Source organism: Chionomys nivalis, chromosome 10 (assembly GCF_950005125.1).
Source record: "Chionomys nivalis chromosome 10, mChiNiv1.1, whole genome shotgun sequence".
Classification (NCBI taxonomy): domain Eukaryota; kingdom Metazoa; phylum Chordata; class Mammalia; order Rodentia; family Cricetidae; genus Chionomys; species Chionomys nivalis.
The window spans coordinates 63,952,946-63,966,433 of NC_080095.1; the positions used below are offsets into that span (position 1 = coordinate 63,952,946).

Here is a 13,488-nt window from a genome sequence, read left to right on the forward strand (position 1 = left end):
GAGACAGCCTTCATAAGTTTATACTGGAATATGTCAAGCGTAAGGGGCATATACAAGATAAAACAGATTAGAAGGTAATTCAGGAGTATGAGAGAGAGAGGTTGGTTAAAAATGCGAATTTCAGAACTTTCAGAAATAGGTGATGATTTATGAGCCATGGGGATAAATATACACGACAGGAGTTCAACATTGGATTCTGAAATGTCAAGAGACAAAAAAAAAGGAGCTATGATGGAGTGGTGACTTTGAAAGACCAAAGTCTCTACATAGGTTCAAAGTAAATCCTTACTTGTAAGCCCCTGTAAAATGTTTCTATTAAGTTACATACTTTCAATATACAAAGGCACAAAGTAGACATTTCTTTCCAAAAGAGAGAAACACAGGCATAGGAATAGAAGACCAAAACAAAGCAAAAGGGAACCCCAACAAGACAAACATCCTATTGCTTGATGGCCAGCATCTAGGGTATGGGCTAGTAGCATGATGTAAATTCCTATAGGGCTGGGCAAACCTACCCATATGCCTTTTGGTTTACAGCCTGCGTGTAGCCTCTTTTGGGACAGTTCTCTGCAATGCCTCCAGCTTCCTTGATGTGCACAGCCCTGGCTTCTCTGACATGGAGGCTCCATCACAACTTAGGGATCCCTCCCAGCCCAATTCCAGGGAGCTGCCTGCATACATTATCTGGCCTCAGCAGCCTTTCCCCCTCTGGAACCCGGCCAGCCTCTGTGGTCTTGAGCCCCGCGCATTCATTATGTTTGCAAATGGTGCTGAGTTCTGTTACCAGCCTGAGAAGAAACCAGGCCCCTTTCCCACTGCTGCAATGACCTCTGAGTGCATTCACCTGTGCCTCAAACTAGGGAACCATTTTCCAAAAGGGCCCTTTTCTAGCACACCACAGAGCTCTCTTCTTTAAGCACAAGTTTCTCCAGTGGCTTTGTGTGTTTATATCCTGGAGACCTCACCTGGTAGGCGTGACCTCACTACTGCCCCAGTGCAAAATGTGTGGTTTTCCTTTCATTGTTCAACCACGACTGTCACATTCTCTACTCTGTCCACCTAAAATCTGTTCTTTTCCTACGCCAACTACCCCCCCCCTTTAAATGTATTTCTGTGTTACTTCTTGCTCCTGGGTTTCAGTGTTAACTGGTTAAACTCGAGCAGTAATAACTGTGTTCCAGCCTGCATGACATAACTATCTTAAAATTTCCTTAGTCCATGGGATTAGCCTGTGGACAGGTCTGTGTGTAGTGCCGCTCCTGGGTAGGTGGTCTGGGTCTTCAGTGAAGATAGTTCCAGAAAGCTTCTGAACCCCAGAACTTTGGAAGCTTTTCTATTACTTCCTAGACACACAGCAGAACCCCTACTGTCAGGCCACCCAGCAAGTACCTCTCATTTCTCCAGGCTTCAGAAGTGCAGAAAGGAAAAACCACTTCACCACCAAACTCATGTCCACTTGCCCTCAGACTTGAAGAGCGAATTCAATTCCTGTAACACAATTACAAGTTAAAGTCTAATTAGATGAGGAGTTTAGATATTGCTGTGGCTTCTACAGTCCTAATTTATACAAGGACTCTTTCAAGTAGGTGCCATGGTAATTCTAAGTCAACCACAAACTATGAGGAGACCTATAAAAATCCTGACATGTTGAACGAATGAGTATTATGATGAATAGTTAAGTTCAAAGACTGCCTGGTAGATTAATTACTACCAGTCTCGTCCAACTTACCAGGTTTACCCAATTAGTAGCAGAGCTTTCCCCAGCGACACCGTAGAGTTGCACTTCTACTCATGACCACCAGAGGGCGACGCGAATCGCCTCAGCCTGCGAGAGGAATCAGAATGTCAGGCGGAGATTATCAAAGAGGCCCCCCCTCCCCCCCCGACATTACCCTAGCCATCAGAAACTTTTCCTGGGGACAAGGTATGGAAAGGAGGAGCGAGAAAAGACAAATGTCATAGAAGAGAAAGACACTGGAAACGAGAACCGGACTGTCACAGGACTTGAAGCAACTTCCTAGGAAATAATGCAAACATACTATAGGCAACACAAATATGATAGGTGATAGAAGGCAGAAAGAAGGAGCTTCGATCACTTAGAGCTGAATGAGAGGTGCTGGAATGTAGCTCAGGTGCAAAGCGCTCTCCTAGCATGCAAGAGGCCCACAGTTCCAACCCCAGCACCAAATAATAGAAATAGAATACACAGCATAAAAGCTAAATGAGGGTGACCAGGTCCGGAGCAAAGCGACTGCGCCCTTCCGAGAACCTTTGTAGCATTCGCTGCCTCTAAATTATTCTTTTACAGTTTTTTACTTAAACTTTTTTAATTTTACATACCAACCACAGTTCCCCCTCCCTCCCCTCCTCCTGCTCCCCTTCCATCTTCCCCACACCCAAGCTCCATTCCACTCCTCAGAAAGGGTAAGATCTCCCATGGGGAGTCTACAAAGTCTGGTATATCAAGTTGAAGCAAGACTCTCCCCCCTGTATCTAGGCTGAGCAAGCTATCCCTCCAAAGATACCAAAAACTAGTTGATGCACTGGGGATAAATCTCAATCCACTGCCAGTGGCCCCACAGACTGCCCAAGCCACAGAACTGTCACCCACATTCAGAGGGCCTAGTTAGTTCCTATGCAGGTCCGTGTCGTCCCGTCCCCCCCCGTCCCCCCCCCCCTATCAGTCCAGAGCCAGTGAGCTCCCATTAGCTCGGACCAGGTGTCTCTGTGGGTTTCCCCATCATGATCTTGACCACTTTGCTCATATAATCTCTCCTCCCTCTCTTCGACTGGACTCCAGGGGTTCAGCCCAGTGCTTAGCTGTGGATCTCTGCATCTGCTTCCATCACTTACAGAATGAAGGGTCTATGATGACAATTAGGGTGGTCACCAATCTGATTACAGGGGAAGGACAGTTAAGGCACCGTCTCCACTATTGCTAGGAGTCTTAGCTGGGGTCATCCTTGTGGATTCCTGGGAGTTTCCCTAGCACCAGGTTTCTCCCTAACCCCATAATGGCTGCCTCGATCAAGATAATCTCTTTTCTTGCTCTCTCCCTCTCTCCCTCCCCCAACTCGACCATTCTTTCCCGTACGTTCTCCTCCCCGCTCCCCTTCACCTCTCTCTCCCCTCCCTCTTCCAATTTACTCAGGAGATCTTATCTGTTTCCCCTTCCCAGAGCTTTCCTTCCTACAGCTCAGCAGGTAGGTCGGAGGACTGCAGTGTCTGAAGCATTCTTTGGAGTAGTGCTCACTGGCTGACGTTCCCATTCCCCACCGTCCACTCAGAAGAAAAATGGGTACAGAGACGAGGGCGGCTCTCAGCAAGCTCAGAGTGCGCCTGGCGCTGCCTGCTCGCTGCATCAAGTGAGCATCCGGTCTGCCACGTCTGTGTCCCCTCTTTTCAAAGGACGTTTTAGCGCTCGGTTCCCATTTCACTTGGCTTTGTAACCTACTCTCGAGATTCACTCCTGTCTCAAACCCTGTCCCGCCAGGGGGCGTCCCTGGAACTTTGGAGAGAGTGAAGGTTTTGGTTACAACTTGGGTAAAGATTTCAAGACCATAACCTCTAAGAGGGCTTGATCAGAGGGAAGAGCAAGCGAAGAGCCCCTCTTCCCCCATCGAAGACTGGGGTCCTCTTCTGGCAGAACCTAGTCTTCACAAGAGCGACTCACAGGAGAGGAAGGAGCAGCAGCCTACACGATGACCCTCCCCTTCCTGCAGTCTATCCCCATAAGTCACGACTTAAGAAAAATATCTCAGTGGTTCTAGAAAATCAAGCTGGGCAGCAGAAGGATCTCTTCGTTGGAATACTCCAAAGCTGCCCTGACGATCACCTTACCTTATGAGGACCCCAAGGAATCTTTCAAAGCTAGAGAAAGCACAGGAGAGATCCTGGTTAAACTTTTCAGAGACCAGATGACAGATGTCGTATTTGGAAGGCACTCCTTGGATCTCTGGGTTGGAGAGTAGTAACCGCCACCCATCCCCAACCCCGTTTCTGTTGTTCCCAAGCCAGCTTGCCTCCTCCTCACTCAAAAAAAAAAAATCATGTGTGTTTCCTGCATGTATGTATGTATACACCTGGTGCCTGCAGAGGCCAGAAAATGACACCAGATCCTTTGGAAAGGGAATTATAGACGGTTATGAGCCATAATGTGAGTGCTGGCAACAGAATCCAGGTCCTCCGCAAGTGCTCTTAACCTCTAAGACATCGCCCAGGTCCTTTGAGTTCTCTTGAGCCCAGGCCAGCTCAGCCCAGTTCAACCCTGCACAGCACAGCAGGCAGCACCACACAACACAGCACAGCCCAACACCATACAGCACAGCCCAACACCACACAACACAGCACAGCCCAACACCACACAACACAGCACAACCCAACACAGCCCAACACCACACAACACAGCACAGCACAACACCACATGACACAGCACAGCCCAACACCACACAACACAGCACAGCACAACACCACACGACACAGCACAGCAGAGCCCAGCACCACACAGCACAGCCCAGAACAGCAGAGATCTTACACCTGCGGTGGACATCAGAATATTGAATGTTGGTTTTTTTTACATAGCACCAGAGGCTTGGTCCCCAAGTTTCTTTAAGTCCAAAACACTAAATCAAAATAATTTCTGTGTGCTGAGGACTTTAAAGATGATCAAACTGTCACATCACCTCATTATGGACGATTTAAGTTGCTGACACAGCAAAGTAGGCAGTTATATGAGGCAGGCTTCCTCTCTCTCTCTCTCTCTCTCTCTCTCTCTCTCTCTCTCTCTCTCGTGTGTGTGTGTGTGTGTGTGTGTGTGTGTGTGAAGGGATTTGCTCCATCACACATCCTGAAAGTGGTAAAACTAGGTCACAAACTCCCAGGTTTCTGAGCTGTATTCAAGGGCTCCTTCTGCTCTGAAAGGTAAGAGAAATGTTAACTAAACGGGGGTACAAAACTTTCCTGGGATCCCCTCTTTCTCAGGGTCTGTTACAGAGTGACTGTTCATTTCTGGAATGCTTTAGTGCTAATATGGAAACATCAGGTGGGGAGGGGCATATATAGACCCTCAGGAGCTGAATATTCTGACTTAGCCCATCTAGCATCTGATATAGCATGGGTTCCAACGAGTAGCTGTGAAATGAATCATAAATGGCAATGAGACCTGGAACTGTGTAATGTTAGAAGGAGCAGACTTAGTGCCCTAGGGAGATGTGAAGGGCTTCGTGAGTAGGAAACAAGCAAGCTGAGGAGTACCTAGGTGTCCGTGGTTCTGGTTTGGGAATCATCTCCCTTATGTCCTAGCTTGCCATGCTCCAAAATTTGAGATTTTCACGTAACTTGCCCAGTTAGCACTCCCTCCAGGTCTTTCAAAGATAGTGGAGGAAAAGAAGGGAGTTTCTCTCTGCCACGCTGCTACAAAGACTAGAGGCTCCTCTGCTCCTCTGGGGTTGAGCCCGGGCTTGAGCCTCCACAGCTCTTTGATTTCTAACCAGTGGGATTAACGTGGTCCTTTGAGGCTGAACCAAGGAAAGCTTCACGAGGGCTGGCCTATGTACTACCAGTCACTGGGCTCAGCCCACTGACAGCACGTTAGTTACAGTGCAGAAGAGGTCATGGGAAGAAGACTAGATTTGTGGATATTAATCCACAGCTACAGGGGAAACCCTCTGGTTTAACCTACATGGGCCCTACTCAAGATGAGTCAGAGAGGCAGCATGCTTTTTCCTCAGAAAGAGATGTTGGGACTGGAGGGAGAGACTCCCAAGGCCTTTTGCAGAGACGAGCTCAGAAATAAATACGGGGCCTTTTTGTGCCATGAGGCTCCTGTGTATTCAGTTTTGCTCTTATCGGTGCCAGTGCTTAGGGAAAATAATGCAGAGAGGTGGGTATTTAGGAAGAGACCAGGATCGTGAGGTTTGGGCCACAGGATGCTGCAGAACCCCATCTTACCCACCCACCCCCTGAGAGAGGGAGAGAGAGAGAGAGAGAGAGAGAGAGAGAGAGAGAGAGAGAGAGGGAGAGGTGTCCTGATAGGAACTGGTGGTGCAAGCTTGGGAAGGTTGGAGCTCAGCCCAGTTCCCCTCCCCCCAAGGGTAAAGCCAGAGCGGCTGCCAGATCCCTTCACCCCTCCAGCTCCAACTCCCACCCCTTGCTGTCTAGTTGGAAATGGGGTCCCCAGTGGTGGTAGAGCTAAACCCAAGCTCTTCACACTTTCCCTAACTAGTCACCAGCTGGTGTTCCTGAAGGCCTAGGCTGTGTGACCTAGAGACTGTGGAAGAGGGAAACAAACCTTTCACTCCAATCTGGCAGGCCCCTAAAAACGCAAGAGATTTGATAATACCTGCAGAAGCTGAAATATCGACCTTGGCAGTGCGCGCTTAATTTTTTTTTTTCCCTCAAAGCTTTGGGCGTGTTTTGAAGCGCCCGATTTAGCTTAACTCTAAAATAAATAAATAAATAAAAATAACCTTTTGTGAATGATCTCCTTCTGTAAGTGGCATTGAAACGGAGAGAGACACTACACTTGGTGCTTCTTATGACGACCAACAATTATAAAAATAGAGGAGATAAAGGGACACAGGCTGCCAATGATTTTCTACTTAGACCTCTTTCCTAACACTGGCAGGGCTGGGTCATGCCTTGAGACAAGGTCTGCTTTCCTCCCGCGGTTCACTTGAACCGGGCATAGCCTCCCCTCCCTGCACTCTAGACACCTTAGACCAAAGTACTGTCAAGGGGTCTGAGCTCATATTGAGAGCGCCCCCCAGAGAAGTCCCTGAGAAAGGAGAGCCCAGAGCTCAGCTTTCCACTTGCCTTTAGCTACACAAGACACAGAGCACCTGCCCGCTTAAAGTCAGGGTTGTCTGCTCCAAAGCCACCGTGGGGGCCGTTCGGAAAAATGCTGGCCCAGATGGGAGGCCCGCGGGTGCTCAGAACCTTCGCGACGGAGGTAGGTGGTGAGGAAAGCTAATGTTAGTAGAGTCGTTGGCTTTGTGCTGAGGGACTAGAGAGCTCTCTTCAAGGAGAGGGTTAAGATCTTAAAAAGCAAATAAAACAACTTTCCATACTATAATTGCTATTAATGAAAAGGAGCCTACGCTGAATTAAGTAGTTCAAAACTGCTTCTTCATTATTGGGAACTCCCTCACTACAAGGAGGGGAAAGAAAATGTGAAAACAAAAACCAAAATCAAGAAGCCTCCTTGACTGGCCGCCGAAGTGTCTAGGAGGCACCTGCCGGGCCAGGAAGCGCTCCGCCCTCCCAGCCTCTAGCACGCCAAGGAAGCTCAAACAGCAGACAAGCAAAGCAAAAACAAAAACAAACAACAACGAAAACGCTTAATTTCCAAGGAGAAAATCGGAGGTGGTTTCCAAATCCGTGTCACGCAGGGCTTGGCTGGGTAGCCCACTCAGCTGCTGATCCGAGCCTGGTAACAGCAATGAGGCTGACGCCCCCGGCCCCGCTAGGGAGCACAGCCCACAGCTCCCCCTTGCCAGGCGCCCAAGGACCCTCAAGGCGCGGGGCTCACACTTGAAGCCTGGGAACGCTCAGACAGGAAACCCACTTCCTCCTAAGCAGTTTCTTGCTAGCCGGATGAGAGGCGCCCAATTGAAGCAGAATGATCCTCATCTACTAATATCCAGCGTGGCCACAAAGCGACCGGCCATTTACGCCGCCACTTTAGACAAAGATATTTGGTTATTCCTGGGGAAGCGAGTGCACTTTTGCATGGCTGAGCTCCGGGAGGAGGCGAGCCTCAGCCCAGCCTCCCGCCCGCTGGGATGCGGGCGTCGAGATATTCGCCTCCTCCCGGACAGTGAGTTCCACCCGGGTTCAGACTCAGTTCCACTCCACAACGGACCCGCGGGCACTCGCTCGGCTCCCTGCCCGGGCTCTCCCTGAAGCACCAGAAGGGAACGCAACGGAGATCTGGGCTGGAGTGCTGGGACTGTCATGGTCTCGAAAAGTCAGCACCAGCCTCAGAAGCCGGAGTATCCAGGCCATGGGCAAGGGTCAGGGGCACCAGGTTTGTTCGAGATGGGACAACTTCAGTGGTGGACTCTCACGTTAATGCCAGCACCCTTGTCCTCCCAGCTCAGAAGGCCAGCGGTGTTCTTGCCTGGGCCGGCAAAAGGGGTGGAGAAAGGGAGCGGTGGGGTGGGGTGGGCTGGGGGGCTGGTCCGCTAAGAAGCCAGGAGCTTGGGGGGGGGCGCGGGGATCGGTGACAGCCTCCCGGAGGCAGTCGTTCCCTTACTCAGCTCCCCCTCCGCCCGCTGGGATTCTCTCGGGTAAGGGGAAAGGGGGCGGGGAGCAGAGGTGTCCCTCTGACAGCGGCAGAAGAGGCGGACAGACTGACAGACTTATAGACCAACAGTGCAGCCCCGGGTTCATCCCCCCCCCCCAGACTCGCACACTCTTTTGGTGGTGACTGGGGCTCAGCGCCGTGAAGCCCGATGTGGTCCGGAGGCGGTGGGAAGGCGCGGGGCTGGGAGGCCGCAGCGGGAGGGAGGAGCAGCCCCGTCAGGCTCAGGTGAAACCCCGCTCCCCGTACCTCAGCTTCCTCTCCCCCAAAGAACAGCCCCTGACCCGGGAACCCCGACCGAACTGGACCACGGGTTCCACTTTGTAACTCCTCAAGTTGGTTGCAAAGCAGCATTCACCTTCCTTCCTCCTTTCCATCCCTCCTCTTAGGTTACTCTCTACCCCACCTCTGGCCCTCCCGCTCTCGGTTCCCTCCTCCTTTCCCTCCCCCGCCTTTTCTTCGCGCGCCACAGGCACCCCACAAAAATGGGGGTGGGGGGTCCAAGGGGGGGAAGTAATGCTTTGGGTCTCTCTCTCTCTCTCTCTCTCTCTCTCTCTCTCTCTCTCTCTCTCCTTTCTCTCTTTGAGACATAAAAATCCTGACAAGTGAAGCTTAAAGGTGTTTACCTTGTCATCAGCATGTAAGCTAATTATCTCGGGCAAGATGTAGGCTTCTATTGTCTTGTTGCTTTAGCGCTTATGCCCCGCCTCTGGTGGCTGCCTAAAACCTGGCGCCGGGCTAAAACAAACGCGAGGCAGCCCCCGAGCCTCCACTCAAGCCAATTAAGGCGGACTCGGTCCACTCCGTTACGTGTACATCCAACAAGATCGGCGTTAAGGTAACACCAGAATATTTGGCAAAGGGAGAAAAAAAAAAGTAGCGAGGCTTCGCCTTCCCCCTCTCCCTTTTTTTTCCTCCTCTTCCTTCCTCCTCCAGCCGACGCCGAATCATGTCGATGAGTCCAAAGCACACGACTCCGTTCTCAGTGTCTGACATCTTGAGTCCCCTGGAGGAAAGCTACAAGAAAGTGGGCATGGAGAGCGGCGGCCTCGGGGCTCCGCTCGCAGCTTACAGACAGGGCCAGGCGGCCCCACCGGCCGCGGCCATGCAGCAGCACGCCGTGGGGCACCACGGCACCGTCACAGCCGCCTACCACATGACGGCGGCGGGGGTGCCCCAGCTCTCGCACTCCGCTGTTGGGGGCTACTGCAACGGCAACCTGGGCAACATGAGCGAGCTGCCTCCTTACCAGGACACCATGCGGAACAGCGCTTCGGGCCCCGGATGGTACGGCGCCAACCCAGACCCGCGCTTCCCGGCCAGTAAGTGAGGCCGCCCCGCCGCGGGGCCGCGGGCTGAGCACAGGAGGCGCGGTCACTGCGGCCCGCGAGATGCGGCATTCGCCGCCGGTTATGCTAGGCATCGGGGTGGGCAGCCGGGCAGCATCGTCTAGGAGTGGGGTGCGGGAGCTGGACCTTCTTCCCCCCGCTGGGCTAGGGTTTCAAAAGAGGTTTCTGGTAGAGCTGGGGTCCTGCGGACAGGTGCTGGCACTCAGCAACCGCAAGTGGCAACTATTGACTTGGCGCGGAAGACTTTAGGGTGCCGTGGGAGGCCCACCCTGAGCTGAGAGCTCGGGTCAGCCGAGTTGGAGGAAAGCTGGCCCGGTCAAGAGAGAGGCCGCACTGCTGGGATGCATCCCAGTGCCAGCCTGGTTGCCTAGCTTTCTAGAAGTCTCTGGGCGGGTTGGGAGGGCGCACAGCTCAGCTAAATGGGCTGAGCGAGCAGGTGTCCTCACCCAGAGCTCACGAGAGAGAAGACTTGAGGCCAAGCGTCTGGAAGCTGGGGCTTTAGAAAGGGAAAACTCCCTTTTGCTACCCCCCTGAAGTTGGGGTCTACCGCCCGTTCCCAGCTCTCTGCGCCCCCCACCCCGGGCTTCCCACCCGGCTTGGGCACGAAAGGAGCAGAAGCAACCTTCCCCCCCCCCACTGTACATTCTGGTTCTAAAGAGACACTAACACCGACGAAGAGTAGTTAGGCTTGAAACCCTTAAGCTCTTCGACGGCCCGGCCCGGGGAAGGCACTAGCCTCTCCCCAGCTAGATGGGCCAAGGTGAGGATGCCATCGAAGGTTGGGGCCGGCGGGCCAAGAGCAAGGAAAGCAGGCTTGGCCCGGCCCCGGCCCCAGCCGACGCTGTGCGTTTGTCGCTTACAGTCTCCCGCTTCATGGGTCCGGCGAGCGGCATGAATATGAGCGGCATGGGCGGCCTGGGCTCGCTGGGGGACGTGAGCAAGAACATGGCCCCGCTGCCTAGCGCGCCCCGCCGGAAGCGCCGGGTGCTCTTCTCCCAGGCGCAGGTGTACGAGCTCGAGCGACGCTTCAAGCAACAAAAGTACCTGTCAGCTCCGGAGCGCGAGCACCTGGCCAGCATGATCCACCTGACACCCACGCAGGTCAAGATCTGGTTCCAGAACCATCGCTACAAGATGAAGCGCCAGGCCAAGGACAAGGCAGCGCAGCAGCAACTGCAGCAGGACAGCGGCGGCGGAGGCGGAGGCGGAGGGGGCGCGGGTTGCCCACAACAGCAGCAAGCTCAGCAGCAGTCGCCGCGCCGGGTGGCCGTGCCGGTTCTAGTCAAAGACGGCAAACCCTGCCAAGCAGGAGCCTCTGCGCCGGGCGCTGCCAGCCTGCAAGGCCACGCGCAGCAGCAAGCTCAGCAGCAGGCACAGGCGGCTCAGGCGGCTGCCGCGGCCATCTCGGTGGGCAGCGGTGGCGCGGGTCTAGGCGCACACCCAGGCCACCAGCCGGGCAGCGCAGGCCAGTCCCCGGACCTGGCGCACCATGCAGCCAGCCCCGCAGCGTTGCAGGGCCAGGTCTCCAGCCTATCCCATCTGAACTCCTCGAGCTCGGACTATGGCGCCATGTCCTGCTCTACCTTGCTTTACGGTCGGACCTGGTGAGACGTGGGACCCGCCAGAGCCCCGCGCGGCCTCACACCTTCACCTCTGCCCGCCGCAGACCACCTTTCGCCCAATGCTCCACGTGCTTCGACTTTTCTTAAGAACCTGTTTGTGTTTAGACCAAGGAAAAAGTACACAAAGACCAAACTGCTGGACGCCTTCTTCTTCTTCTTCTTCTTCTTCTTCTTCTTCTTCTTCTTCTTCTTCTTCTTCTTCTTCTTCTTCTTCTTCTTCTTCCTTTCTTCTTCTTCTTCTTCCTTTCTTCTTTCTTCTCTTCATCTTCTTCATCTTCTTCCTTCTCATTCGTCTTCTCCTCCTTCCTCCTTTTCTTCTTTTCCTCTTTCTCCTCTCCTACTCTTCCTCCCTCCTCCCTCCTTCCTTTTCTTTTTTCTACCTAAAACTTGTGGCTTATTTTTTAACATAAAAAGAAAATAGAAACACCCAAGCAAACTCAACCCCATACGGATTTTTTAAACAGAGAAGGACGTAGAACAAACACGAGAAGTCTTTCTGGTGGTTCAAATGGGTTCCCAAGCTTGGGCATGGCACAGTTTTGGAGCCTGCTCTATGCTACCACGGCCCTGGACTCTAAAGACGGCAAACTTCCCTCTGGATGCACTCTGCCAACAAAGCGGACTTGTTTGTAAATACCAGAATTTTTCCCCCAGAAGGAAGAAAATGGACAGGAGCTGGCTAGGGGAAAGATTCTTCTGCATAACCCACTTGTACCTGACACAAAGGAAGTGCCCCCTCCCTGGCCGCCCTCTGGCCCTATAGGTTCAGTCCAGGCCAGGCTGGTCCCTCAGAAATTGTTTTAGGTTTGATGTGAACATGTAGCTGTAAAATGCTGTCAAAAGTTGGACTAAATGCCTAGTTTTTAGTAATCTGTACATTATGTTGTAAAAAGAAACCCAGTCCCGGTCCCCAGCCCCTCACTTTTTTAAAAAGGGCATTGACAAACCTGTGTATATTATTTGGCAGTTTGGTACTTGCAGCATCAGTTTTTTTCTGTTGTAACTTATGTAGATATTTGGCTTAAATATAGTTCCTAAGAAGCTTCTAATAAATTATATGAATTAAAAAGACGCCTTTTCTGATTAAAACCCTTTCTTTTTGTTTGGTTTTGATTTGGCTGTGCATGGACTGGGGATGGGGGTAGAGGCTCACCACTAAGCATGATGGGATCCCAATTATTGGGTTTGAGCTCAGGGATTCTGACCCAGGTAAGAAAGCCAATTCCGGAGTTTCTATCCCACCAAAGAGGGGATTTTGTTCAGCTTTGAACTTCAGTGGAATAAAATCCTGAGCAGTCTTGGGACTGTTAGAGAGAATGCAAAGTAAACTAGCCCTGTAGAAGGGCGGGGGGTAGAGGGAGAAAAGGAGGAAAAAAAAACAATGGCTTTTTTTTTTTAAGAGTCAACCTTCTGTTTTTAAGAGCCTCAGAAGCTGGTCTTACACATCTGACCTAATTTTTAAAATAGTGGACCAGGTTAGTTATTTGAAAGAAGCCTGAAGGAGTTATCATTCTTAGTGAATGAATTACTTCTGTACATTTGAATGCCAAACCTGTAGTTGTAGCTCTCACCCAGTCTCACACTTAGAATCTGTGTGGTGCCTGTTTCCAAGGGTGAAGTGGTTCTGGGTTAATTTGGACAGTCTAAAACAGGATCCCTCCCCGCTACACTCTCCCCATCCCATGGCGGTGGATCCTCTGTCTTATGGCGGTGTGGACTTGGTGGCCAATTTAGGGATCCGTCTAGTAGGACATTGGGACCTGCCATTTCACTCTTGTATCTCAGTGCTTTCAACATCTGGGGTCTTGAACCTTTGCAGCAACGAATCCCTCTCCTACCCCTAACTTTTTATCATTTCCCCCCAAACAGAACCAAGATAATCTTAAACTCCCCCCCCCCACTATGATTGTTTTCTTCTTTCCTTTATCAGATAGTGTGCTCAGAGAAACAAGTCAGGTTGTGACAGATGTGGGCGATAGTGGTAAAAGAGTGGTTCCGGACAGAAACTACAGCTCTTTGGATGAACTGTTGTTTTTTTATGAGTTACCCCTGACAAACCTGTGCAGACAAGGCAGTCCATGAGCTGTCCATAGGCAACCCTACCCAGCCCTGGGTGCCCCTGGTGCTTGCAACGGGTTGTGGTGGTGACTGGTTGACTTTTGGCACGTGTTCTGTTCATTTTTTTTTTTACTCAGGTGTTCAACTACTCCCCCCC

The 13,488-nt window shown here is 51.9% G+C and overlaps 1 protein-coding gene across 4 annotated transcripts; it reads left to right on the forward strand.

Annotated features, from left to right (window-relative positions):
* The first annotated feature begins 7,670 nt into the window (after positions 1-7,670).
* Positions 7,671-12,367, forward strand: Nkx2-1 (NK2 homeobox 1). Of its 4 annotated transcripts, none has more exons than XM_057782097.1 (3): positions 7,671-8,026; positions 9,239-9,624; positions 10,514-12,367. In XM_057782097.1, the coding sequence occupies exons 2-3, from the start codon at positions 9,252-9,254 to the stop codon at positions 11,257-11,259; spliced, it is 1,119 nt and encodes a 372-aa protein (XP_057638080.1). In that variant the 5' UTR covers positions 7,671-8,026; positions 9,239-9,251; the 3' UTR covers positions 11,260-12,367. The 4 variants fall into 4 exon arrangements, with proteins under 4 accessions (XP_057638080.1, XP_057638081.1, XP_057638079.1 ...); XM_057782098.1 differs by lacking the exon at positions 7,671-8,026 and adding an exon at positions 8,241-8,288; XM_057782096.1 differs by lacking the exon at positions 7,671-8,026 and adding an exon at positions 8,307-8,530.
* Positions 12,368-13,488: the final 1,121 nt, after the last annotated feature.

What these genes read in the sequence shown, in the direction of transcription:
- Nkx2-1 (XM_057782095.1), top strand. Translation starts at nt 9,001, where the DNA reads ATGCCCCGCCTCTGGTGGCTGCCTAAAACCTGGCGCCGGGCTAAAACA. An exon ending in CCAACAAGATCGGCGTTAAG is followed by an intron (nt 9,141 to 9,238) that starts GTAACACCAGAA and finishes TTCCTCCTCCAG; the next exon opens with CCGACGCCGAATCATGTCGA. An exon ending in AGACCCGCGCTTCCCGGCCA is followed by an intron (nt 9,625 to 10,513) that starts GTAAGTGAGGCC and finishes TGTCGCTTACAG; the next exon opens with TCTCCCGCTTCATGGGTCCG.